Consider the following 26,050-nt stretch of genomic DNA (forward strand, 5'->3'; position numbering starts at 1 on the left):
TAGCAGATCTACAAGCTCATATATCGATATATATCAATATACGATATATCGTTACATGCCTACTGTACACTGCATACATGTATTCATGCGATAGAACCTCATTACACACAGTAAGCCAGCTGGCATCAGGGATATGGAAGGAGGAGGCAGATCGAGAGCTATGTTGGGAGCAAAAGTGTCAGACGAAGACAAGTGCAGAGTAGAGGTGTTTTTGTGAGACAATGCGCCTATAGCGCCTGACTCTAGCATTAGTGCGAGGATGTTACTGAAATAGACAGTCAACGCATGCAGGCCAGGTGTGAAAACCCAACTTCTGAAAGCAATTCGATCAATTCAATTATGCAAGTTAAGTTTATGCTGTTGTTATCTATATTAGGGGTGGGACGATTCACTTACCTCCCGATTCGATATGATATCGATATACCTAGGGTGCCGATTCGATTTATATTCTTAATTATATTGCGATTCTGCGATTCAATATTACGAGCCCCCCCAATTACTGGGTACAGGCTTAAGTTCGACATACTTTTGGTCCGAGTGTCATTAGATCGACAACCTTCCTCAAACCCTAACCTAACCCTAAGCACAGAGCAGCGCATGTTCGACCGTTGTTCCCGCATGTCGGATCTTCGGATCTGCGCGTGCCTCCCCAATTACTTGCTTTTTGTTATACTTCAAACATTTTAAACAAAAACTATAAATTATATAAACCATGAAAAGTTTAATTATGATACACTTCAATGCAGCCAGATAACAGTCAGTTATTGTCTTTATGGCATAAAATAAAAAATCGATCACGATATTGGAGTGAATGGATTGTTTTTGCCCACCCCTACCAAATGTGACTGTACACATCAGCCCTTACCTTCCAATCACCTGGTGGCATTAGTTGGTCAGGGTTCTCCTACAGAGAGAGAGAGAGAGAGAGAGAGAGAGAGAGAGAGAGAGAGAGAGAGAGAGAGACACAGAGAGACAGAGAGAGAGAGAGAGAGAGAGAGAGAGAGAGAGAGAGAGAGCAGCATTCGATAGGAGACAGAGAGGAATAACACAAAGAGAAAACCGAGAGAAAGTGAATGAGATGGAGAGGAAAAGGAACCACACAAGTTTGAATCCACTCTAGCACATACAGTATAATACATTCCCGTCTACAACACATTACAATGGAGTTTCCGCCTCACCACCAGGGGGCAGAGTGATTAAAGCTGTGAGCACACGCGAAGAGGTAGCATTTAATGATGTGTAAAGAATACAGACCACATCAGACAAGATCCAATTTACTGTTTCACAGAATCATCCTCATAATGGGCCAACGAGTGTTTTCAGTGAAAATGGCTGTTGAAAAGTTTGCACAATGCAGTATAAGCTAAATGGATAGTGATAAATCTCACTGCAAAAAAAAAAAGTAATCCTTTTGCGAGATTGCATTGGGATTAATTGTAATAAGTGAGGGACCGTAAATCAGTGTTATTTTAAAATGTGACATCGGAACTGTATGTGGTAGCTGTTGAACACATCAAATGCTTGAAGAGACAACGGTTACATATTTAGCTTGTTAACATAATATGAATGTGTTGATTAGATAACCCACTTAGTTAACAAATGATTGAAATCAGATTTTAGTTTTCTTCCGAAAAATAAAGGGAAGCTCCGCACTCTCAAAACTGTGCACAAATCAATTTTTTTGCAATCTTTCGGTCTCCACTGACCTTCTTCAGGTAGCCTGAAGAAGCACCTTTGTTTTATTTATACATTTTGTCTTTTATTTTCTTTAAAGAATCATCTCACAGTTCTGTGAGATGATTTTGGGGAACTGAGGCCTGATAACACTACAACACAAAAACATTTCAGGTGACTAAAATAATGATAAAAACTTAAAACTTATCCCTAAACTACTTTGTCTTTTTTAACTATTTTGAAAAACATTTTTAAATAGTTAAAAGCCAATCTACAAGCTCACAATGTGTCGATGTAGATTGGCCAATTTAACTATATATATTTAAAAAAAAAGGCAAAGTAGTTTAGGGATAAGGGGTTTAGCATTGACGAAAATATGACTACAACTAAAATCTAAATTTGCTGTCAAAATCAACACTGCTCTGCAGGGACAGTACAACCTGTGTTATTTCAAACCTCCACGTGAGTGAAATGACTCCTGCTTTCATCCCTCCGTCCAAAGAAGACATCACAAAAGAGCCGGATCACAACCAGGATTAATCAGGGTGAATTATATCTCACATCCATATATTACACATGCAAAAGGTTATAGTTCTTTAGATGTTGGTTGCAAAAGGGAACAATCTGAAGAAGACATGTCTGGAGAGAAAATAAGTTATAAAAGAAAGGGTTGGTGAGGAAGAGGAAAATACAAAAATGGGAAGATAGATATGATTATAATTATCGTCGTCACAGAGAGTGAAAGAGGGGTAAGTGTTGTCATTCTACTCATGACATGAACAGAAACAAGTGAACAGAAACAAGGGTGGGTCACACCTAAAGAGAGAGAGGTCAGTACAGAATGTCATGCACTCACATGAAGTGAACAGAAACAAGGGTGGGTCACTCCTAGAGAGAGAGAGGTCAGTACAGAATGACATGCACTCACATGAAGTGAACAGAAACAAGGGTGGGTCACTCCTAGAGAGAGAGAGGTCAGTACAGAATGTCATGCACTCACATGAAGTGAACAGAAACAAGGGTGGGTCACTCCTAGAGAGAGAGGTCAGTACAGAATGACATGAAGTGAACAGAAAAAAGGGTGGGTCACTCCTAGAGAGAGAGAGGTCAGTACAGAATGACATGAAGTGAACAGAAACAAGGGTGGGTCACTCCTAGAGAGAGAGGTCAGTACAGAATGACATGAAGTGAACAGAAACAAGGGTGGGTCACTCCTAGAGAGAGAGGTCAGTACAGAATGTCATGAAGTGAACAGAAACAAGGGTGGGTCACTCCTAGAGAGAGAGAGAGGTCAGTACAGAATGTCATGAAGTGAACAGAAACAAGGGTGGGTCACTCCTAGAGAGAGAGAGAGGTCAGTACAGAATGTCATGCACTCACATGAAGTGAACAGAAACAAGGGTGGGTCACTCCTAGAGAGAGAGGTCAGTACAGAATGACATGAAGTGAACAGAAACAAGGGTGGGTCACTCCTAGAGAGAGAGGTCAGTACAAAATGACATGAAGTGAACAGAAACAAGGGTGGGTCACTCCTAGAGAGAGAGAGAGGTCAGTACAGAATGTCATGCACTCACAAACTGCCCTGAGAAGCAATCAACCTCCAGTGGTGGAAAGAGTACTCATATTTCTTTACTCAAGTATCAAAGCTGCAATGTAGAAGAAATGCTAAGTAAAAGTCGAGAATTCAAAATGTACTTACTAGAAGTATAATAGTATTGGCATCGAAATGTACTTGAGTACCAAAAGTATAAAATACTCATTATGCAGAATGTCCTATTTCAAGTTTTCAAATGCATAAAAAAATATTTTGAAAATAGCAGATCTACAAGCTCACAATGCATCACATCGTGAGTCGCGACACATTGTGAACTTGTAGATCTGTTATTTTCAAATGGCCGTCTAAAATAATTCTATTGGAGCAAAGGTACAATATTTGGAACCAAAATGTAGCATAGTAGAAGTAAAATAGTAAATTGAAAATTGGAAATACTCAAGTAAAGTACAATACCTCAAAATTGTACTTAAGCACAGTACTTAAGTAAATGTATGTATGTTGCTTTCCACCACTGCATTCTACAGAACAGAAACTAGGGTGGGTCTGCAGTCCACACCCTTGTTTCACAACTAGAGAGGCATCAGTCATGCACTCACAAACAGGACATGAATCTGCCCTGAATAGCAATGAACCTAGTTCTAACCTTTCTGATCATGTCAGATTGGTTAACATTTAGAAAATGATACCACCGGTGAAGCTGCTTGAAATTCAACTGTGAAAGATCACAGTCACAGAAAGATCCATCACTTCTAAGGGCAACTTCATGCTCGTTAGTCAGGGGATATTAAAACAAAATCAGAAAATAAATTCCGTACCAATACATTTCTGCACCAATGTGTGTTTGTGTCTAGTAACACATGACATCTCACAAAAAGATTGAAATTCAGCTTCCCTAGGAGAATCTGTGACAGCTGCTGAAAGTTAGAGTACCATTAACAATATATATATGCAGGCAAAAAATTACAGATTTTAACTCATTTAGGAGTGTTTTTCGTGCAAAAACAAATGCTTGAATGGATTCAGAATCATGAAACAGAATGTCAGTCTTTGTGAGATGTGTTACATAACACCTTTACAAACACATTGGTGAAGAAATGTATTGGTACAGTAAGAAATGTATTGTCAGATTGGACATGTTTCTGATAATATTCCCTGACTACGTGGATTTCATGCAATATGGCTGGTTTGTTCTGGCGTAAAGTTGGTGAATATACAAGAAGGTTGCAGGAGGGTGGTCGGACCAGCAGGCGGCACTGTTCTCACTTGTATAACCCTCATCGCAAATAGTGTACTGTATGACTGTGACTTCTATCAGCTCATTGAGGAGGCCTTCTGTGTACTGTGTATGTATGACTGTGGCTATCAGCTCATTGAGGAGGCCTTCTGTGTACTGTGTATGTATGACTGTGGCTTCTATCAGCTCATTGAGGAGGCCTTCTGTGTACTGTGTATGTATGACTGTGGCTTCTATCAGCTCATTGAGGAGGCCTTCTGTGTACTGTGTATGTATGACTGTGACTTCTATCAGCTCATTGAGGAGGCCTTCTGTGTACTGTGTATGTATGACTGTGGCTTCTATCAGCTCATTGAGGAGGCCTTCTGTGTACTGTGTATGTATGACTGTGACTTCTATCAGCTCATTGAGGAGGCCTTCTGTGTACTGTGTATGTATGACTGTGACTTCTATCAGCTCATTGAGGAGGCCTTCTGTGTACTGTGTATGTATGACTGTGGCTTCTATCAGCTCATTGAGGAGGCCTTCTGTGTACTGTGTATGTATGACTGTGACTTCTATCAGCTCATTGAGGAGGCCTTCTGTGTACTGTGTATGTATGACTGTGGCTTCTATCAGCTCATTGAGGAGGCCTTCTGTGTACTGTGTATGTATGACTGTGACTTCTATCAGCTCATTGAGGAGGCCTTCTGTGTACTGTGTATGTATGACTGTGACTTCTATCAGCTCATTGAGGAGGCCTTCTGTGTACTGTGTATGTATGTATGACTGTGGCTTCTATCAGCTCATTGAGGAGGCCTTCTGTGTACTGTGTATGTATGACTGTGACTTCTATCAGCTCATTGAGGAGGCCTTCTGTGTACTGTGTATGTATGACTGTGACTTCTATCAGCTCATTGAGGAGGCCTTCTGTAGTGTGTACTGTGTATGTATGACTGTGGCTTCTATCAGCTCATTGAGGAGGCCTTCTGTGTACTGTGTATGTATGACTGTGACTTCTATCAGCTCATTGAGGAGGCCTTCTGTGTACTGTGTATGTATGACTGTGGCTTCTATCAGCTCATTGAGGAGGCCTTCTGTGTACTGTGTATGTATGACTGTGACTTCTATCAGCTCATTGAGGAGGCCTTCTGTGTACTGTGTATGTATGACTGTGGCTTCTATCAGCTCATTGAGGAGGCCTTCCGTGTAGCTTTGTGTTGGGAGGGTGACATTTACACTTTAACAAGAGAGACCAGTGGCTCCCATATTTATGTTAATATAAATAGAGACAGCCTATGAAACAGCATTTACATGATCAATACAGAGTACGCATCTACAATGTTTTGGGTGGTAAATGAAATTAGGCTTCGGGAGGAGATGAGTGACTGAAATACAGTGAAGCACTTTGGACTGCACTGCCTTTGCAGGCTGTTTGGTTCTCTGTTCTTTGTCATGGTGTAGTGTTAAGTTCTAATGAGTAGGACTATTGTGTTTTACGTTTACATTTGTATTATTGTACCTGTTTTGATAAAGCACTTCGCTCTGTATTAAAATACTTGATATACAATAATCACAAATTATTATTAATATTATTATTATTATGATTATTATTATAATGCGGCAGCTAGAATTTTAACAAATGCCAGAAGAAGAGATCACATTAGTCCAGTCCTGTCAACACTACATTGATTACCAGTATCGTTTAGAATAGATTTCAAATCACTTTTATTTGTTTATAAAGCACTTAATAACTTTGCACCTTCGTATATTAAGGATTCCATAAATGTTTATGTTCCAACAAGAACACTCAGGTCTTCATCTGCTCTTCTTAAAATGACCCAAAGCTTAACATAAGAACACCAGTGAGGCCGCCTTCTGGGTCTATGGCCCCAAGTTGTGGAACACACTACCACTGCACCCCATTCTGGGCGGGCACCCATTTTGGTGTTGGCATCATGTTATGCTTTAGCTATTTAAAAATAGCAGATCTACAAGCTCATATCGCGCCACCGAGTGGCGCGATACGAGCTTGTAGGTCTGCTATTTTTGAAAAATCGAAGACACTTTTAGAATCTGATCTCAGGTCAGAATGGGTTAATAATGAAACTGTCAGGATGTAATAGACATTTTTTTAATCTGATCTCAGGTCAGAATGGGTTAAAAGGACAACCTCCCCTGCTGTTGAAAGCGAGTTGAAAACTTATTTTTTCAACTTGTATTTGTTTAAATTGTGTTCACATTCAATGTTCTGTTTTCTTTCTTTTTGTATTGCTATTTGTATTTGCTAATTTGTATATATTTTGTCTTGTATTGACCTGCTTTTTTGTTTTCTGGCATTCCGCTGCTTGTTATTTGTTTTATGTGAAGCCCTTTGGGTTGCATTTTATGTATGAAAGGTGCTATATAAATAAAGTTATTATTAATTATTATTATTACCCATATTATTATTATTATTATTATTATTAGTTCATATTGAAGGGTGCTATCCCTCTAACATCTGGCTTTCGGAAAATGTCCTCATATGCAGCCAAAGTCTATGACCTTTTTAATGTTTGTTAGCACTTTAAACAGACACCAGGCGTCCCTCACTTCACACGAGTGTGATTTGTATTATTTTGTAGCCTAGCCTATTATTACTATGTTGACGTGATATCTGTGTTGCGTGGTGGTGTTGCGTGCTCCCTGCTCTGTGCTGTGTGTATCCCGTTGCGTCCTCTGTCCTGGTTGGTTCTGGTAGTTACCGGGATGACCCCGCTGGTCCGACTGCGGGTTCGGCGGAGCCATTGCCGTGCCATGCCATGCCAGCCGCGAGCGGGGCGGCTGTGGGGGGATGGGGGGTTGGTGAGGGGCGCGGCGCGGCGGCCAGTGCAGGGGAGGGCGTTCGCCACGCCCCCCGGCGCCGCCTCGGCTCCTCCTCTATCCTGCTGCATCGTGAAACAACAAACAAGGTGTGTTAATATTGGGTAAGGAAGGACACAGCCATGTTATTGGCCAACAAGGTGTGTTATATTGGGTGTGTTATAAGGACACAACCATTCATTGGCCCACTGGAATCCAGGCCTGGCCAGACCGGACCTCATCTTTTCCTTTTATGAGTAGCCTAGCACTTTTATTTGAAAGGTCTGACGAAAGCCATGGGTGAAGGAGAAATACAGAGGCCTGGAATGAGGGTGATGTTCAATAAGCTTGTTGGGGTGTGGTGAAGAGATACAGTAGATATATACGTAGGACAAATTGTTCAGAGTTAACAGTCTCCTCAGCCCCAGGGCAAAATGTAGAAGTCACTATATGCCGTCGTGTCGTGAGCTTCTGACATTCAAAGGTCACACACTCATGGTAGAGTTGAGACTGCAAGAAAAATAACGTGATTGAAAGACCCAAAGGAAGGAGGGAGGAGCAGCATTTAAAAGTCGACGTTTGCGTCCAGATACGGGCTATATATAAAGCAATTATAAGTCTGTGGAATGGAGTCATGCAGACATAACTGGACTGATCAGTAGACTTTATACAATGCGAGCAGTTGTCCTAATGATCCATGCAGATTAACACTTTAAACTGGACATGAGTTGCCGTTGTACTTGATGCACTCTTCTTCTCTCTACACAAAATTGCTATGATGAAAATACATGACAATCTACAAGCTCTCAACATGTTGCAACACAGCACACTGTGAGCTAGCGTATAGCTAAGTACTCAAAGAGGCTTTACATGTGTGGGGGCCAGGGGAGAGAGTAAAACAAAATAAAAACTTTATTAGAAAAGGTAAAAAAGTAAGAGAAGAAATTAAAAGCAATAAAACACTAAAAGTGACGAGTTAAAGGTAGGGTAAGACGGTGATAGGTTTTGTTTAAAACAAAAGGTTTCTTGTTAAAAGGTTAAATCACTATATTCTGTACAGTAATCATTGCTATAGAGTGTTTGTTCAGTAACAGGGGTATATCCAGCTCTTTAAAGGTATTATGACATTATTTATAACATAATTTAACAACATTAAAAGTCTTGGCCATGGTCCTTCAAACGTGTCTAAAAAGTTTGAACACTCAACTCCACTCCAGTATTTCTTGCCAGGAGTTTTTGTGTATGTGTAATCTGCATCCTGAGAAGCCATGGAAAAACACATTATTTTAGCCTGTAGATTCCCCCTTTCCTGTCAACCCAAGATGCGCTTCTTTGACAACTTAGTAGGAACGTCACCGTCAAAAATAAAAGAGTCATCTAGGCCAGTTGGTATCCAGTGTAAGGACTTGTGTTGATTGACACAGCCAACAACAGAGCAGATTGATTTTTCTCTAGAAGCCATTATTAGTAAGTATTACAAAGAAACAAAGTCGTGGTCACAATGAGGAAGCGGAGAGGAGAGGGGTGGAGAAGAGAGGGTAGGCAGGGAGCAGAGGGGAGGGGGCGGAGGTTTAGCAGGGATCTACGTATATGCCTGCCGTCCAACCATATGAGACATTTTTGCATAAATATTCACAAAAGTCCAGACAGCAGAGAATACACTGAATGTTCAAACTTCGTTTTTTTTTTTTTGTGAAATTGATGTCAAGAAAAGCCAAAAAAGCCAAAAAATCTACAAAAATGTTTTTTAAATGTCACAATCCCTTTAATAAACAGAAAATACATTTTCAGGTAGGTGACAAATATTCAGCCAATCAGGAGAAAGTAGCCTCAGCTTACATTTTATAGTCAGCTTACATTTTATAGTGTTTCAGTTCCAAATTTGCTCATTTCATTGTGTCGACTCATCACTTACAATTCCTCTTGTTTAATCTGTAGTATCCTCCTGACTGAGTTCTCTATCCTGATTGGAAAAGATTTGTCTCCCGACCTGAAGATGCATTTTCTGTTTAATAAAAAGCTGGAGAGACATGGAGACTCCTGCTACTAACCAAGCACTCTATAGCAACGAGTACTATCACAATAAAGAGCTTTTTAACACTTATTTTAACCAAAGAAAATCACTTACACCCTATACCTTTAAAAACAAACAACAACTCGGGAAGGCTATTCTGTGAATCTGAACAGGTGGGGTTTCAGGGCGGTTTTGAAAGTAGGGAGGGAGGGGACGTCACATCTCTGATGCATTTGGGGAGTGCATTCCAGAGGGTGGGGGGCAGCAGAGCCCTGTCGAGCAAGATACGGTGTGCTCGGGTACACTTGAATCTTGGCACATTAGTATGGATTGGAAGAGAAGCAAACAAAAGTGTGCTTTAGTGTGGAAGTGTGGATTAGAAAATAGAAATATGACATGGTCAAATGACTTCAGGAGACGGGGGAAGCTGGCATTTTGGGCATGCAAAGAATGCACCCCTTCCACCACCACCAGCAATGTGTCCTCATTTATGACCAAGACACATCCGTGATATCTTGACATACTGTACTCACTTCTTGCTCATTCTTATGTTCTTTTTTTTAATTTAAACCACCAATTAAAGCATGACAGATGCTGTGGTGTGATGTATGCATTCCTGGCGTCCTCGCTCGTATCAGAGTTTTATGAATATGAATTACCATTTACTGCTGTCCACTGAGCAGATAAAGAAAGCCAGGAGGCAGTGGTCTCATGAAAGTCTTACAGGGTGATATTCCCTATTTAAAGTATTATGCTACTACTAATTGAAATAAGCCTGATTTGTAATAATTCCATCCAGCTTCTTTTTGAAATGGGAAACGGGGTTAGCATTAAACTGGAACCTGCAACACACAGACAGACACTAGACACTGTAAATGTTACCCAGACGCATGCTGTGGGAGACATGCTGTTAAGACACCTTCAGCATTGGTTAGTGATTCAATGACAGTTAGCATGACTATACTACTACAACAACACCAAGTACTACACCAAGCAAATTCCTATGTGTTTTACACAACGGCAAATAAAGGTATCTGAATCTGAAACTACTACTATTACTACTACTACCAATGCACAGACTACATCAGAACATGCTCATTCTTACAGTATATGTACTGTAGTACCCATGCATGTTCTTAGTTAGTAGTGTTTGTTTGGGATGATGTCTGAGTCAGACAGTAATAAAACAAAGAGCCAGTACTGACCATGTCTGAGTCACACAGTCATTAAACACAGAGCTACTGACCATGTCTGAGTCCAGCACTCTCTGTTCAGGTAGCAAGGGCTTCTCCTCTGTGACCTGCTGCTCCTTCATCCCTGCCATCCTGGACAGCAACCTGCAGTCACCATGGTAACGCACGTGCACACACGCACACGCACAGACACACACACACACACACACACACACACACACACACACACACGATATCATTACATCACTCTCCCATTTCTTTTGAGGTCATGCATGCCTAATCATGTATAGTTACGCGCGTGCATGCATGCGTGTTCGTGCGTATCTGAGTGAGAGTGCGCGTGGAAGATTGCCCAACAAGCAGCATCCTTGTTTGCATTGCTATCAATGCAGCACATTCTGACATCAATTAAGGTAAATTGACACAGTCGAGAATGATCAATGATCAATCAATAATGATCATTCGATGACGGCACTTTACCAATCCACATGGGGAAATCGATTCATTCATTCAACCATCCATGAATGTCAATCTCAAATGGAACAGTGAACAGTGAATAGTCGGCGGTTAGGCGTCAGGTGCTGGTTATGGAAGTGCAATCGGAATGATGGGCTGGTTGAGCACAGCTAAAAGGTTTCCTTGCTTCTCTTCGCCAATAGAGTACTACAATGTATTTCACTTAGCCTCGGAGACCACAGGCGTTAGAAAAGCACTAAAGCACTATTGGTGATGCTTAAACTACAAGTGGGTGTGGGTTGCACGCACAACAACAGGAAAGTTCAAATTGGTTTGTTGAGTGGTTTTCTTCTACACAGTGTATTTTGTGTATACTATATGTGGAATTGGAACAGTGGTATGTGGTAGCTCTATTTAGATATCTCCAAGAATAGATCATGATGCAATTATGCAAATACATGCAAGAGCAGCAGATATAGGACACAGATTAGAGGATTGTATATAATATTTATTGATATATATTTGTTACTTTACTGTTCCAACCACCCTCTAACTAACGAACAACTCAAAACTGGGAACTGATCGAATCAGTGCCTCTATATTCCAAAAAGTGCCCTCCAGAGAGATTTTGTACATCTCTGACTCCCTACTTAGTGAACTATTACTTACATGTGTATGACTCTCTCCTTAGTGAACTATTACTTATGACTCTCTCCTTAGTGAACTATTACTTATGACTCTCTTCTTAGTGAACTATTACTTATGACTCTCTTCTTAGTGAACTATTACTTATGACTCTCTCCTTAGTGAACTATTACTTATGACTCTCTCCTTAGTGAACTATTACTTATGACTCTCTTCTTAGTGAACTATTACTTATGACTCTCTCCTTAGTGAACTATTACTTATGACTCTCTCCTTAGTGAACTATTACTTAGTGCCCTCCAGAGAGTACTGCATGTCTCTGACTCTACTTAGTGAACTAATACTTAGTTGACCAGGGTCAGCACTTTACTTGGTCCGCTCTCTTTTCCCCTCTACACTAAAGAAATAACCATTCAAAAACATATAGATCTGGTATTGTCGGCGAAGAATAGGGATGCTGGTAGAGTTCAAGTGGCTAAACTGAGATCAAAGTGTCACCCGATCAGCTGGGACGTTAACCATCACCACACCTGCTTTCGTCGTCCAGTTATGTAAATATGCAAATTATGCCGTTTTGAAACGTAACAGTGAAACAAAACAAAAGTAAATCCGAATTCACTTTATCTCAACCTTACAACAGTTTAACCGCCATGAAAACTTAGCGTCCACATTCTGGGCATAATAGGCGAACATTCAGCAAAAGACAGGTGAATATTCAGCAAAAGTATCCCAATATTCTACCAAAATAGCAGATCTACCACTTTTACATGTAGATCGGCTATTTTCTGCAAAGCGATTTTGTGTAGAGCAGTGGTTTTCAACCAGTGGTCCTTAAGGAGGTTCAGGTGGATCCTTATATATCTTTAAATCTTAACACAACAGTGTAAAATGAAACCAAATGGAGCCTTGTGTAAAATGAAACGGGTCCATTTGGTTTCATTTTACACTCTCAAAAGTTACATTATAGTTAATCATCATCGTTTGCCTGCTATCTCTCCTATGGTACCACATTAATACAGAAGGGAATTGTGGACCAAATCAACCAAATGATAACAAAATATTCAAAGTTTTGGATCTGAGAGGCTAAATCTCATCAAATAGTGGTCAAATGCTCAAATGCTGAATAAAGCATGGACCTTGACGTGAAAAAAGCCACTGGTGTAGGGGGGAAAAGGAGGGGTGCTCATATACAGACCCCTGGGGAACCTTGGTCAGCAAAGTATTATACAGTAGGGTTTATACATGGTTTCTTGATGTTCTGAAGAAACAAAATACTCAAGAAGAATGAGACGGCATGAACTGCGAGAAAAGAAGAGTGCAGACCAAACACTATACCTGGCAGACCGAGAGGGACCCGAGTCTGAATGAGATTTAAGTGAAGTGGCATTATTAGTTTTCATGAAATTCTTTTCAGCATAGCCTTTAATCCATTCTGACCGGGCACCCATTTTGGTGTTGGCATCATGTCGTGCTTTAGCTATTGAAAAATCGAAGAACGACTGACATTTTTTAGAATCTGATCTCAGGTCAGAATGGGTTAATCAGACCAGTGTGTGTCCAGTGGAAACCCCGCCCGCCCACCCCCACACACACACAGTCACACACACACACACACACACACACACACACACACACACACACACACACACACACCACACACACGCACGCACACAGTCCATTTGTGGCCAGATTTACTGGGCAGGCTCAATATTGTTTGTCCGTACAAGGGCATTGCAAAGAATGGCACACGCACAGCTGATAGCTTTGCATGGTGGCACCACCCTGCTCTCCCAGACAGGATCACAAACATGTCATACACGCATTGTTAATCCTGTAAAGTTGGGAGATAAAGTCTTGCTTGGCAAAGTTTACAATGCACTTAGTGTGATGCTGTCCAAAAGCAAGGACCCCCGCTAACTGCAAACCGCATGAACGCTATTTACCAGAGTCCCCCCAGGGGTCTATACTAGCCCACCCTTTTCCTGCTACGCCAGAATCTCTTTGCCGAAAACAGATGATCTAGTATGAGCAGTGCCGGATTAACCCTTCTCGTTAACCGGTGCTACGACCCGTTTCGGTGCCCCCGCCATGAACGACTCCCACGCAGACCCTTTCTTTAATGTTTTGTTGTGGCTTTCGCCTTCATTTTATATTTTTTTATGGAGGGACAGACAGTAGGCTGACAGGAAATGGGGAGAGAGATGGGGGGGATGACATGCAGTAAAGGCCGTCGGGATCGGGAGTCGAACCCGCGGCACACTGTCAGACTGGACTACCAGCCACGCAGACCCTTTCTGTTGGTACTGGTTCACAAAGAAAAGTCAATGGCAACATGTGTCCACAAAAGCTTGTGCCAAAATAAGCACCAGTGTGACTAAAACTATGACGAAAACCTTTCGTCGACTACATTGTTTCACTGATGAAAACGAAATAAAAACTACGGTACGATGACTAAAACTAAGACTAAAATGTTAGGGAGGGACTAGCAGAGAAGAAATCTATAGTAGAACTAAAAGACACTCTGAAAATAGCAGATCTACAAGCTCACAACGCGTCGTAGTGCGTTACTCCTGCGTCGCAGGCATTCCGATTACGGCACCGTCATAGCCTGTCAAAACACATTTTCTTTCACCCAGTGTCAATTGTCCTGTAATCCTGAACTCTACACTCCCTCTACCAACCTGGGGAGAGCAACAGACTGACCTAATGCTTGACGGCTTGACTAAAACTAAAACATTTCAGATGAGTAAAATATGACTAAAACTAAACTAAATGGAATTTTATTCAGAAGACTAAAATTGTCAAAATCAACACTGGCCAATACATGGACATTTTAATCCTTCTGCAAGCTCTGGTTTGCTTCGTATTAAAAATAAATAAATATAAGCAAACAGAACAACTGCGACATTGTTGATGTGCATGTTGTGTGCTGTGACGCACTTACAATCTTCAACACGGAAAGCACTTTGGACCACGTGTCTTTTAGCTTTCACACGAAGCTGCTGAAATGAAGAACCATCCAATGATGCCGTCTCCTTTTCTCTCCTCATTCCCTCTGCATCCCTCCCTCGTGCCTCCCACCGTCACCAGTTTGCAAACTGTGTGAGAATGACCTTTCCGTGGACAGTTGACTGGCACAGTGTGAAAATGATTAATTAGGGAACGGGGGGGGGGGGCGAATACCTCTCGACCTACCTTCTGATTGTTCCTGACTTTCTGTTCTCCCTGGCCCTTCTTCTAGTATCTGTCTCTCACCTCTTGGGCTTTTAACTGTTTATCTATCGTTGAGTCCAGAAAGGTGGATCCTTCACGTTCCTCTTTCTCGCTTCCTTTCTTCGGCTCTCTGTTTCTCCCTCCCTCTCCGCCTGTAGGCTGTTCGTCAGGCTCTCACTGCCATTCTAAGGTCTGTCTCTCCTGGGTGACATTATCCGCTAGCTACAGTATAGCCCCTCTCCAACGTCTGGCTTTCAGACATGACGTCATGTGGCAGCCAAGTCTATGGACTTTTAACTTTGGACTATGTTCGTCTTATTCATGCGTCCCAAAACATTTGCATGCTCCCCATGACGTCATATCTCTGAATACATGATCATCACGGTAAAAAAGCACCCCTAACTTCACACAAGTGTCTGTCTGTCTTAAATGGTAAATTGGTGTATTTATATACATATATGTAGCACTTTTATCCAAAGCACTAAACATAGATTGTGACTTTACATTCAACCTTCACACACACATTCATACACTGATGGCGAAGGAAACCATGCAAGGCACCAACCCGCGCATCGGGAGCAGTTAGGGCTTCAGTGTCTTGCTCAAGGACACTTCGACACTCGTCTGAGGGAGCCTGAGATGTTGTTACGGTTCCCATCAGGTTGTCTGCCGGCCACTCTACCCCTGCACTGCAAAATCCATTTAATCTCAAAGTGTGCAAATGTAACCAAATATATTTGCACTCTCTGTTATATACACTAGTACAAATGGGGAAAATCAACCATGATCATTTTACTTTGTAGTTTATCATTGTCATGTGACCCCACATGCCTCGCCGATAATAATTGATTTCAGAGAGGCGAAGCTATTTGTCATACGACAAAGTATAAATCATGGATTAATAAGAGCCACAGATGACACACAAACAAATGGGCCTGTTTGTTATGTTTGTGGAATTATCTCACAAACTGCTGCACCGATCAGTGCCAAATGTCTTGCTGGCATTCGGCCAAGGAATTATAGGCATTTTCTTTTTCTACTTTGTTCTAACCCTTTCGTAAGAGAAAGGGTTAGAACAAAGTAGAAAAAGATATCACTCTTTTCATGACTGTAATTTGGGAATGTTATTGCATACTTTAGTGAATTGATTGTTTTTAATTGGGTAGATATTCGTATTCTAGGCCTAGGGACTGGCGTTGCAAATTAGCCTTGGCTGTAGTGTAAACCCCATATACTGTACACTGCAACGGTGCATGTTTTAAAAACTTGACACGTTTTTCTTTTGTATTGTCCCTGTCAAATAAAGGCATGTAAAAAATCGGTTTGTTATCAACACCAGTTTCCATTTGTCTCTTGTTGTAATCTCTTGCTCACACATGAGACCTCTCTCTCTCTATATATCTGTCTTTCTTTCCGCCTCATTCCACCCCATCGTCTGAGCACCTCTTCCCCGGCTGCGACAGCCTTATGTAAGATGGCTGGTCATGAAATCAATTACCATGGTATTATGCCATGGCTATATTTGGCCCTGTGACGCCGACGTTGCCTGTGTGGACAGATGCTGCCCTTCGTTCTCACACCTCTGGTTTCCTGTTTGTTTAAGAAGGTAATTGCAGAGATGTTGTCTCCTCAAAGTGTCAAATATCGCACAGACTAAATGCCCCTCGCGAGCTGCGAGTTTGAATCTGATTCTCGTCATGTCTACCCCTTCTCACTGAGCTTGGTTTCCTCTCCTGTCTTGCTTGCTACTGTATACACTACTACTGTATCTATCTCTCTATAAAATCCCATACATCTTCTCTGCGTGCATGCAACCTTTGGGTATCTATCTTGAGAACTGCTCGACCGACTTCATACTAGGCGACCCGAGGCGGTGCGGTACACATACACAAAGAATACATTCCCATTGACAATGAATGGAGAATGTACGTCATGTGTCTGAGCAAATCGACAAGTTACAGTACGTCATGATGATGTACGATAAGGGCGCCCCTCACTTCACACAGGTGTGATTTTTATTAATAATATCAGTGCATTGCCGTATCAAAATGATTTAGTTTGATGATTATCCAGAAACGTTCAGCCATTTCCTCTATTACATTGGTTTAATATATGATCCTAGCTCAGCCTAATCATTATCACACAAGTTACACTTCAGGCATTTCTCTCCTGATCAGCACTGATCATGAGCCTTCTCAGATCCACTCAGGTATATTACACATATTGATAATGATAAGTAAAAAAGAAGAAAAATTATTAATAAGTAGTGAAAATATTGGAAGTTTGGAAAGTGACGCGTTGTGCACAATTTTCACTAGTTTGGGATCCCATCGGGCAAACTATCTCTCTCTTTTGAGTCTCGACCTGAAAAGTTTGGAAACCAGGCTTTTAATTCGGATGGACCTCTACATCAGAGTGCTTGAGAGAGAGAGAGAAAGAGAGAGAGAGAGAAAGAGAAAGAGAGAGAGAGAGAGAGAGAGAGAGAGAGAGAGAGAGAGATGGGGAGGGTAAAATGTGAATAAAAAGCACATACACTAAAGCTTTTTACTCACTCATTCCGGCATATCGATAACACAGATATGAGATGTCACTTTGATGACCTCAGTAATTTCTTTGGTCAGAATGTCAGCCCGATTTCAGCCCTATAGACTTCCATTAAAAACATACTTACATTATGCACACGCGAGGACTCTTGCACAGTAAAACAAAAGCTGACATCGATCACGTACAGCAGGGCAATTCAACAGGTGGTCCGTGGGCCAAATTCGGCCCACCAACCAAGTTGGACCGCCCGCGGGAGAGTTAAAAAAAGACCATGATACCATGCAGTTGACAACACGCGTTGTCAAGTGTACATGTGAGATCAATAGCTTGGGGGGGTAGGGGTGGGGGGGTGTCAGTCCGGCCCCCGGACGGACCCTTGGCTTTCTGACAACGCGGCCCCCTGAACAATTTAGTTGAATAGCCCTGGTGTACAGTATGCACTGTGGTAATGTAGATTATCTGGAGGACACAAAGTGAATTAGGTCAGTGTGTGTGGGTGTGTTGTGCACATGAATTCTAATACCTTTCTTTTCATGTAATGTTTGAGCGAATGCGACACAGGATTCTCTGGTACGTGTGTGTGTGTGTGTGTGTGTGTGTGTGTGTGCACGTGCGTGCGTGCGTGTGCGTGTGTGTTGCTGTATGGCGGTGTATCTCTGTCCGTGTGTGTTTTGTGTGCCTGTTAGTGAGGTATGTGGCACAATCAAGAGCTATATACTTCAAATGCCGTCTTCATCCCGGACCACGCTGTACAGTCACATAGCCAAAGTGTCAGTGGGTGAGAGGTTATTTACCCCGGCTCTCTGTTCTGTTCTCTATCTCTCCTCCTCGCACAAAGGATGCCTTGTGAAAGGAACGCAAGCCAAGAAGGAAGGAGAAAGCTGTTTATTGCAAAGAAAAGAGAGACCCCCGTCCGTCCCATGACCGTCACCCCCCGTCCCCCCAGTGCAGAGAAAATAGTCTGCTTTTTCCAGCACTTAGTCCAGGGGGAAACAAATTGAACCCGTCCTCTTTTCTCACCCTCTCGCCCCTCCTTCCCTCATTTTGCTTTGCCCAGAAGACAAGGGTTGCTATGACGACTCCCAGCAATGCGGCGCTGCATGGCCTCAGCTTTAGTTCTATCGAGTCGGGTTTATCTTCACTCTTCTGCTCCCCTTATTTTACATGCAATAAAAACACACTGCTTCTCTTCCCATTTCCCCTGACTAAAGTAGGACTGCAACTATCGATTGTTTTCTTTAGCGACGATTCTATCGATTACTTTCATCGTCGAACATGGGAGCTGACCAGTACGACCACAGTGTGATACTGTTGTACTGGAGCAGTTTGGGGTCTCAGTGTCTTGCTCAAGGGCACTTGAGTTGGGGCCTGGGGGGGAGGTGACCATTCACTTCCCAATCCAGAAGTTCCTTGCCGGTCCAGGGAATCGAACCGGCAACCTTCCGGCAACAAGGGTGCTCCTCTAACCTTTAGGCCACCAAGTTACTATATACTATCCGGTGGGAATGGCTATAGTTTCCTGCATGCACTCCTGACAGAAAAGTAGAAAACGAAAAAGGAGCTCTCTCTCTCTCTCGGTCTGTAGAATGCAGTTTGCCGGGTGCACGGCTCACGAAGATTCACAGTAAGAAAGCAATAGCCAGCACACAGAAGTCCTTCTGGTACTTTTCATTTGCATGTGCATGGACAGTGACAACATACAGTACACATACAGTATGTGTTTTGGCATCCTTCCTTCCAAGCCTTCCTCAGCATGTATGGGGTGTGTATAGGGTGGTGCAACACAGAAATTGGCCCGTCTAAAAATATAATAGGCCTCATTACAAATGTAGGGGTTGCCAGTTTGATCCTGGGCTCCCCCACAGTTAGTGTCGAAGTGTCCTTGAGCAAGACTCTGAACGCCAAATTGCTCCCGATGAGCAGGTTGGTGCCTTGTGTGGTTTCCTCCGCCATTGGTGTATGAATGTGTGTGTGAATGGGTGAATGTAATGCACGTACAATGTGTAAAGTGCTTTGGATAAAGGCGCTACAGTATATAAACGCACCATTTACCATTACACAACACAACGTATGTCCCCATACCACTTTACATACATACAAATATAAAATACCGGTCGAAAAGTAAAAAAACAACTGTTCAATTCCTGACATTAGCATAAAGGAGATCAAGGGTGTTGGAACAAGTGTCATACTGGGAGAAGTAATGTTGCGTGCCGGTACATTTTTAACCATGGAGCAATTATTGAAGATATACATAAGCCAAACCTCTACCAAAGTGTCATATTGTTTTAAACTTTAGGAGCAATAGGAAACTTTGATAGAGGTTTGGGTATTGAGTAACCATGGTGCAAACCTGGATTCAGTTCATTTGCAAAATAAATGCAGGAAGGTCCTGAAAGGTGTTTCCGACTATACAGGTACAGTAAATGTCCGTGTGTACGCGTGTATGTCTGTCCGACTGACTGATTTATTCAAACTTGCCGTGTGGCCCCGAGGGGGACCTATGATGTTATCAGAAACTGGTTTTGTAAATCAAACCTGGACATTTTGAAACAATTAGTTTGAAGTGCTGAAGTGCCCTTGAGCAAGACACTGAGGTGCTATTTACACGAGGATGGTGTTCATATAAAACGTCAAAATAAAGTATCGTTTGCTGCTGTCATTTAGACGAGAACCGTGTTCTCAGGAGGTGAAAACGCAACGAAGTGAAACCACCTCCCAGAGTGGAAATCTTTCAGAACGCCGTTTCCTATGGTCTCCATATAAACAGGCAAAACGGTGAATCCGCAAAATTTATGACATCATGGCTCACGTTGGCTCACAGCGCATATGTTTATTACATTGATGCAGAGCCATATCATTATGATATAATGGAGTTCCTGAACAAGCCTCCCTCCTCGCCTACAAAGTGCTGCTCATCAGCGATGTTGAATGTAAAACCATGATGTAAATAAAAAGCCTTGTGATAGACGGCACCCGCGGCAGCAGCATTTATGTAGCCTAATGTATTATAAAATATATACCATCCCGTGGCGCGCCCAGAGCCGTGTTGCGCAGGCTTGCGTGAAGGTTTCTTCTTCTTGTATGTGGGTGACCTGTCTATTTGGCAGCCCGTTATCGCCACCTAGTGACAGTATAGCATAATAGCACATCATATCATAACGTGTGCGTTCTCGTGTAAAGGGTAAGAAAAAATGAGAACGCAACGGGACTTTGACGTGTTATATGGAGATGGTCGCCGTCATAAAAGAGGCCTGAGACTGCTCCAGTACAACAGTGTTTATAGAGCATTTCACAACGGTTTTGAACGCAGAAATCGCAGTGTGTGTGTGTGTGTTTGTGCGTGTGTGTTTGAACGCAGAAATAGTTCATTGATCATGATCAATGAACTACAAATGTTATAATGTCACGTTAAACAAACGTATACCAGTAAGACGCACTGAGGGCGAGGTCGCGTGCACGCATCCGCCTGGGTGACAGCAGACTGCTGGGCGAGTGCTGGCGCTTTGGCATGGGGGGGTCAGATCAACATATGGAATGAATTCTATACTGGCCATATAAGGAGCGTGTCTTGAGTGCACAGTGTATCCATGTGTATCCATATATGCAGATCTATGACCAGTCTTCTCCATGTATGGTTATCCAGGGTTAGATGAGGTCAGTTTCGTGATTTTCATATATGGAGATAGCCATATATGGTGGCATGACGTGTGTATACGTAACGCGTATATGAAGGCGTTAAGGGTCTCCATGATGTCACAAGGCATGATGGATTAGCAACCATATATGGTGGTGTGAAGGACGCGATACGCAGGGTTTCATAGTAAATGACCTTCGGTCACATTAATTCCCTGCTAGCCCTGCAGCCTCCCACTACCGTCACCTGCTATCCAACATTAGCATATTGGACATTCTGGGATTTACGTTCAAAGCCAGCAAAGTTTCTAATCCTCGCTGTCCCCGTCGTCCCCGACCTGTGTCCCTTTAAAGTTTAACCCATTCTGACCGGGCACCCGTTTTGGTGTTAGCATCATGTTATGCTTTAGCTATTGAAAAATAGCAGATCTACAAGCTCATATCGCGCCACCGAGTGGCGCGATACGAGCTTGTAGGTCTGCTATTTTTGAACAATCGAAGAACGACTGACATTTTTTAGAATCTGATCTCAGGTCAGAATGGGTTCATCAGACCAGTGTGTGTCCGGCGGAAACCTCGTATGAATCTGATCTCAGGTCAGAATGGGTTAATGGCTTAGTGAGGTTCTTGTTGGACAGGAAATCAATTGCTCAGTCATGTGGAGGGGAAGCATCTAATCTGACATACACATGACATCACACAATCAATACCTGGAAAACTGGGACAGACGTCAGAGAGACACAGCGAGAGAAAGGGGTTGATGTGTGTGGAGACAGAAATACACGTCATGTACAATGTATACATACTAGTGTACATACTGTATGTACATGGATGGATAATGATGAAAATGTCAAAAGAAGGGACAATATTAGGGACAGAAAGTGTAGGGAGCTAGTATAAAGTGCAGAAAGAGAATGAAATGACACAGCTGTAGAAAGGAGAGAGAGAGAGAGAAAGAGAGAGAGAGAGAGAGAGAGAGAGAGAGAGAGAGAGACCTGATCGGTCGACAAAAAACCTTCAGTAAAACCCCCGTGGCTAAACTCATGCTGTATCTCTGGGGTAAGAGTATTGTCTCGGAATGTATACAAAATGTACTGGTCCTACTGTAGCTATTGAGGTCACTCTCCTGGTGCCCTCCACACCTTCACAGCAATGGTGTAAAAAGTACAATTTTTTTTGTAAAAGTATCAATAGGCCTACTGCAATGTAAAAAATACTAATAGCACAAGTATTGGTATTAAAATATACTTAGGTACCAAAAGTAGAAAGTAGGCCTACTCATTATGCAGAATGTCCCATTACACAAGTTTCCAAATGTATAAAAAATACATTTGAATATAGCAGATCTATACAAGCACACAATGCGTCGCATTGTGACACATTGTGAGCTTGTAGATATGCTATTTTCAAATGGCAGAAATGTACATACCATATAGGACTGAGGTATATGTTAATGACGTTTAGAAGATGTAGAACACTTTCCTGGCGCCTTTATGTGTGTAATATGTGGTTTTAGATATTTTAGATTTTAGTTCATGGACACTGGGCTAGGACTACAATTCCTATAATGCTTTGGTGATCTGCTCCTCCTTGTGGCTAGGGGGAGGGCTGTCTTACTGAGTCAACATGTATTGTAGTCACTTCTGTGAATCTGTGATGTGACAATAAAGCTGATTCCGAACACCCCACCAAGCACAACGTCCTCGGAAACATTTCCCATGAAGCCATTCTTGAATGAAAGCCCTAAAGGCCATTCAGTCCACACCAACAGATCCATCTCCCCCAAATGGGGCCCAGAAAAACACCTTCTGATCCAAATAAAGAAGATGTGTCTTTGTTCTCACATGTTTTATGTGAGAGGACCACAACAAAAACAAGTATTTTGGGCTCAAAGGATTTTCACATTTTGTTCTATGACACAAAATAAAATATGTTAGTGCGTAGTTGCGTACGCCACATTTTAGATTTTTTTCTTTAACGTGTTTGCTAACAACTGGATACATGAACATTTGTTGTCAGGTGCTTCTGTGTTTATTCCTAGTACTAACAACAACACAGCATGTTTAGGGCAGTGGTGCTGACAGATTCTGCAGAATCTGACTTGAGAGAGATTAAGTTGAAAGTAGTACAAAAGGGTAGCCTGGTTTCCAGCCATAGACTGTAAAAAATATGGACAAAGCGTTCCCCGGGTCTAACATGGACGTAAAATGAAGCCTGTTATTCCTGCACTGTAAGTCGCCATCTTTCTAGATCCGTTTTGGCCCAGCTGGCCATTGGCTGGCTCCGTTTTGGCCCAGCTGGCCATTGGCTGGCCCAGACAACGAGGCGGGACTTCCCCCCTTCTTCTCCGTTGGTTTTTATTTTGACTCGAGTGGGAGGGGAATCCCGATCATAGACTGTAACGGTAGCCACGCCCCTCAGAACATACGCGACTTTATGGTCATTTTTTTAATTAATGGGACCATAATTTTCCAAAAAGAATATTATGACATTAGAAATGAGACTTTAAACTAGTGACTGGAAGCAGAAAGTATTCATGACCATGTTTATTAAGGTAATACAATCTAGGTGAAGTTGGGCCCAAATACATGGACTTCTATGGGGCTATGGGTTTTTCTGGGTCCAATGACAGCGCCACAACAGGCCATTATATGAACTACGATTTCCTTAGTGGCTTCACAAAATATCTGTCTTACTGCCCCCCTGTTTCCAGCCTAATTCGCTGCGCTCCGTGATTTGTTCGACTTCGCTACTCAGTCTAGCCAGCCTCCTGATTGTCTCTCTCTGTTACGTAGCGACGTTGTTGTTGTTGATACATCAGCCAGCGCCACTCTCAAAAAACTCAGCAGACCACGATATCGGATTCAGTAGTACAAAAGAAACTGCCAGCTGTGTGAGGTGAGTTTAGTGAATGATAAGGGGACGTTGCAGGGCAACAGCAGTAGCTGTGTGGGGTGAGTTTAGTGAATGATAAGGGGACGTTGCAGGGCAACAGCAGTAGCTGTGTGGGGTGAGTTTAGTGAATGATAAGGGGACGTTGCAGGGCAACAGCAGTAGCTGTGTGGGGTGAGTTTAGTGAATGATAAGGGGACGTTGCAGGGCAACAGCAGTAGCTGTGTGGGGTGAGTTTAGTGAATGATAAGGGGACGTTGCAGGACAACAGCAGTAGCTGTGGGGTGAGTTTAGTGAATGATAAGGGGACGTTGCAGGGCAACAGCAGTAGCTGTGTGGGGTGAGTTTAGTGAATGATAAGGGGACGTTGCAGGACAACAGCAGTAGCTGTGTGGGGTGAGTTTAGTGAATGATAAGGGGACGTTGCAGGGCAACAGCAGTAGCTGTGTGGGGTGAGTTTAGTGAATGATAAGGGGACGTTGCAGGACAACAGCAGTAGCTGTGTGGGGTGAGTTTAGTGAATGATAAGGGGCCGTTGCAGGGCAACAGCAGAAGCTGTGTGGGGTGAGTTTAGTGAATGATAAGGGGACGTTGCAGGGCAACAGCAGTAGCTGTGTGGGGTGAGTTTAGTGAATGATAAGGGGACGTTGCAGGGCAACAGCAGTAGCTGTGGGGTGAGTTTAGTGAATGATAAGGGGACGTTGCAGGGCAACAGCAGTAGCTGTGTGGGGTGAGTTTAGTGAACGATAAGGGGACGTTGCAGGGCAACAGCAGTAGCTGTGTGGGGTGAGTTTAGTGAATGATAAGGGGACGTTGCAGGGCAACAGCAGAAGCTGTGTGGGGTGAGTTTAGTGAATGATAAGGGGACGTTGCAGGGCAACAGCAGTAGCTGTGTGGGGTGAGTTTAGTGAACGATAAGGGGACGTTGCAGGGCAACAGCAGTAGCTGTGTGGGGTGAGTTTAGTGAATGATAAGGGGACGTTGCAGGGCAACAGCAGTAGCTGTGTGGGGTGAGTTTAGTGAACGATAAGGGGACGTTGCAGGGCAACAGCAGTAGCTGTGCGGGGTGAGTTTAGTGAATGATAAGGGGACGTTGCAGGGCAACAGCAGTAGCTGTGTGGGGTGAGTTTAGTGAATGATAAGGGGACGTTGCACGACAACAGCAGTAGCTGTGTGGGGTGAGTTTAGTGAATGATAAGGGGACGTTGCAGGACAACAGCAGTAGCTGTGGGGTGAGTTTAGTGAATGATAAGGGGACGTTGCACGACAACAGCAGTAGCTGTGTGGGGTGAGTTTAGTGAATGATAAGGGAACGTTGCAGGACAACAGCAGTAGCTGTGGGGTGAGTTTAGTGAATGATAAGGGGACGTTGCAGGGCAACAGCCGTAGCGGTGCATTCATATGGCGTCAAACTGGTGATTTGTCCCAGCCTGCACCACAGACCAATCAGATCACAAATCACGGAACGCAGCGAATCAGGCTGGAAAACAGGCTAATAAAAGGGTGCATTCGGACATTCTGTGGTGTCGTTTGAAAATTCAGAGCGCCGTGCTCTGGGAGAACTCAATGAGCAAAGGGTTGTTTGTGCGTCTGAACATTGGAGACAACATTCACAACAATGGCACAGAAAGTAAATTGCAAAATGCGATGATCGTGTCTTTGGTTCTCTAGTCTAGACTACGGATGGGCAACGTTGATGACGGAGAGGGCCTGAATTATTCTTTGCTAACATGCAGGTCATGTTTGCATGTTTGGAGTTGTAACAGCTGAAATTAATAATGTATCAGTATTCCAATATTAACCCGAGGGCCACATTAAGTGAAGGTGGGGGCCGTATGCGGCCCCCGGGCCACCATTTAAGATTCAAAATATTTTATACATTTGAAAATTAGAAATGGGACATTCTGGTACTTTAAGTACATTTTAATACCAATACTTGTACTTTTTTACTCAAGTAGATTTTGAATTCCGGACTTTTACTTGGAACCACTTACTTGCACTATACAATTTCAGTATCGACTACTTTTACTTACATAAAGAGTACTTTTTCCACCACTGGCCCTGGGTACTTGGGTAGGCAACCCGGCCTGGCATTGACCTGTGCTCCAACATGTGTGGGCTAAATTAATATTAATTTGAATAAATACGATATGAAATATGAAAGTTTTTCTTAG

At 42.7% G+C, this 26,050-nt stretch overlaps 1 protein-coding gene across 3 annotated transcripts in view; it reads right to left on the reverse strand.

Annotated features, from left to right (window-relative positions):
• ndrg4 (NDRG family member 4) overlaps window positions 1-26,050 on the reverse strand; it is a 61,853-nt gene that overhangs the window by 25,523 nt on the left and 10,280 nt on the right. For 2 of the 3 annotated variants that reach the window (XR_014569168.1, XM_083763503.1), the window contains exons 2-4: window positions 10,544-10,634; window positions 7,187-7,369; window positions 866-904 (exon numbers count right to left, since the gene is read on the reverse strand). Coding sequence is in view for 1 of the 3 variants with exons in the window: in XM_083763503.1 (XP_083619629.1) it covers window positions 866-904; window positions 7,187-7,369; window positions 10,544-10,621 (300 nt within the window). In the remaining 2 variants the exon portion in view is untranslated. The remainder of the gene's footprint in view (window positions 1-865; window positions 905-7,186; window positions 7,370-10,543; window positions 10,635-26,050) is intronic. The other variant, XR_014569167.1, reaches the window with a different exon arrangement.

This window comes from Protomyctophum parallelum (genome assembly GCF_964188405.1).
Source record: "Protomyctophum parallelum genome assembly, chromosome: 4".
NCBI classification, from domain to species: domain Eukaryota; kingdom Metazoa; phylum Chordata; class Actinopteri; order Myctophiformes; family Myctophidae; genus Protomyctophum; species Protomyctophum parallelum.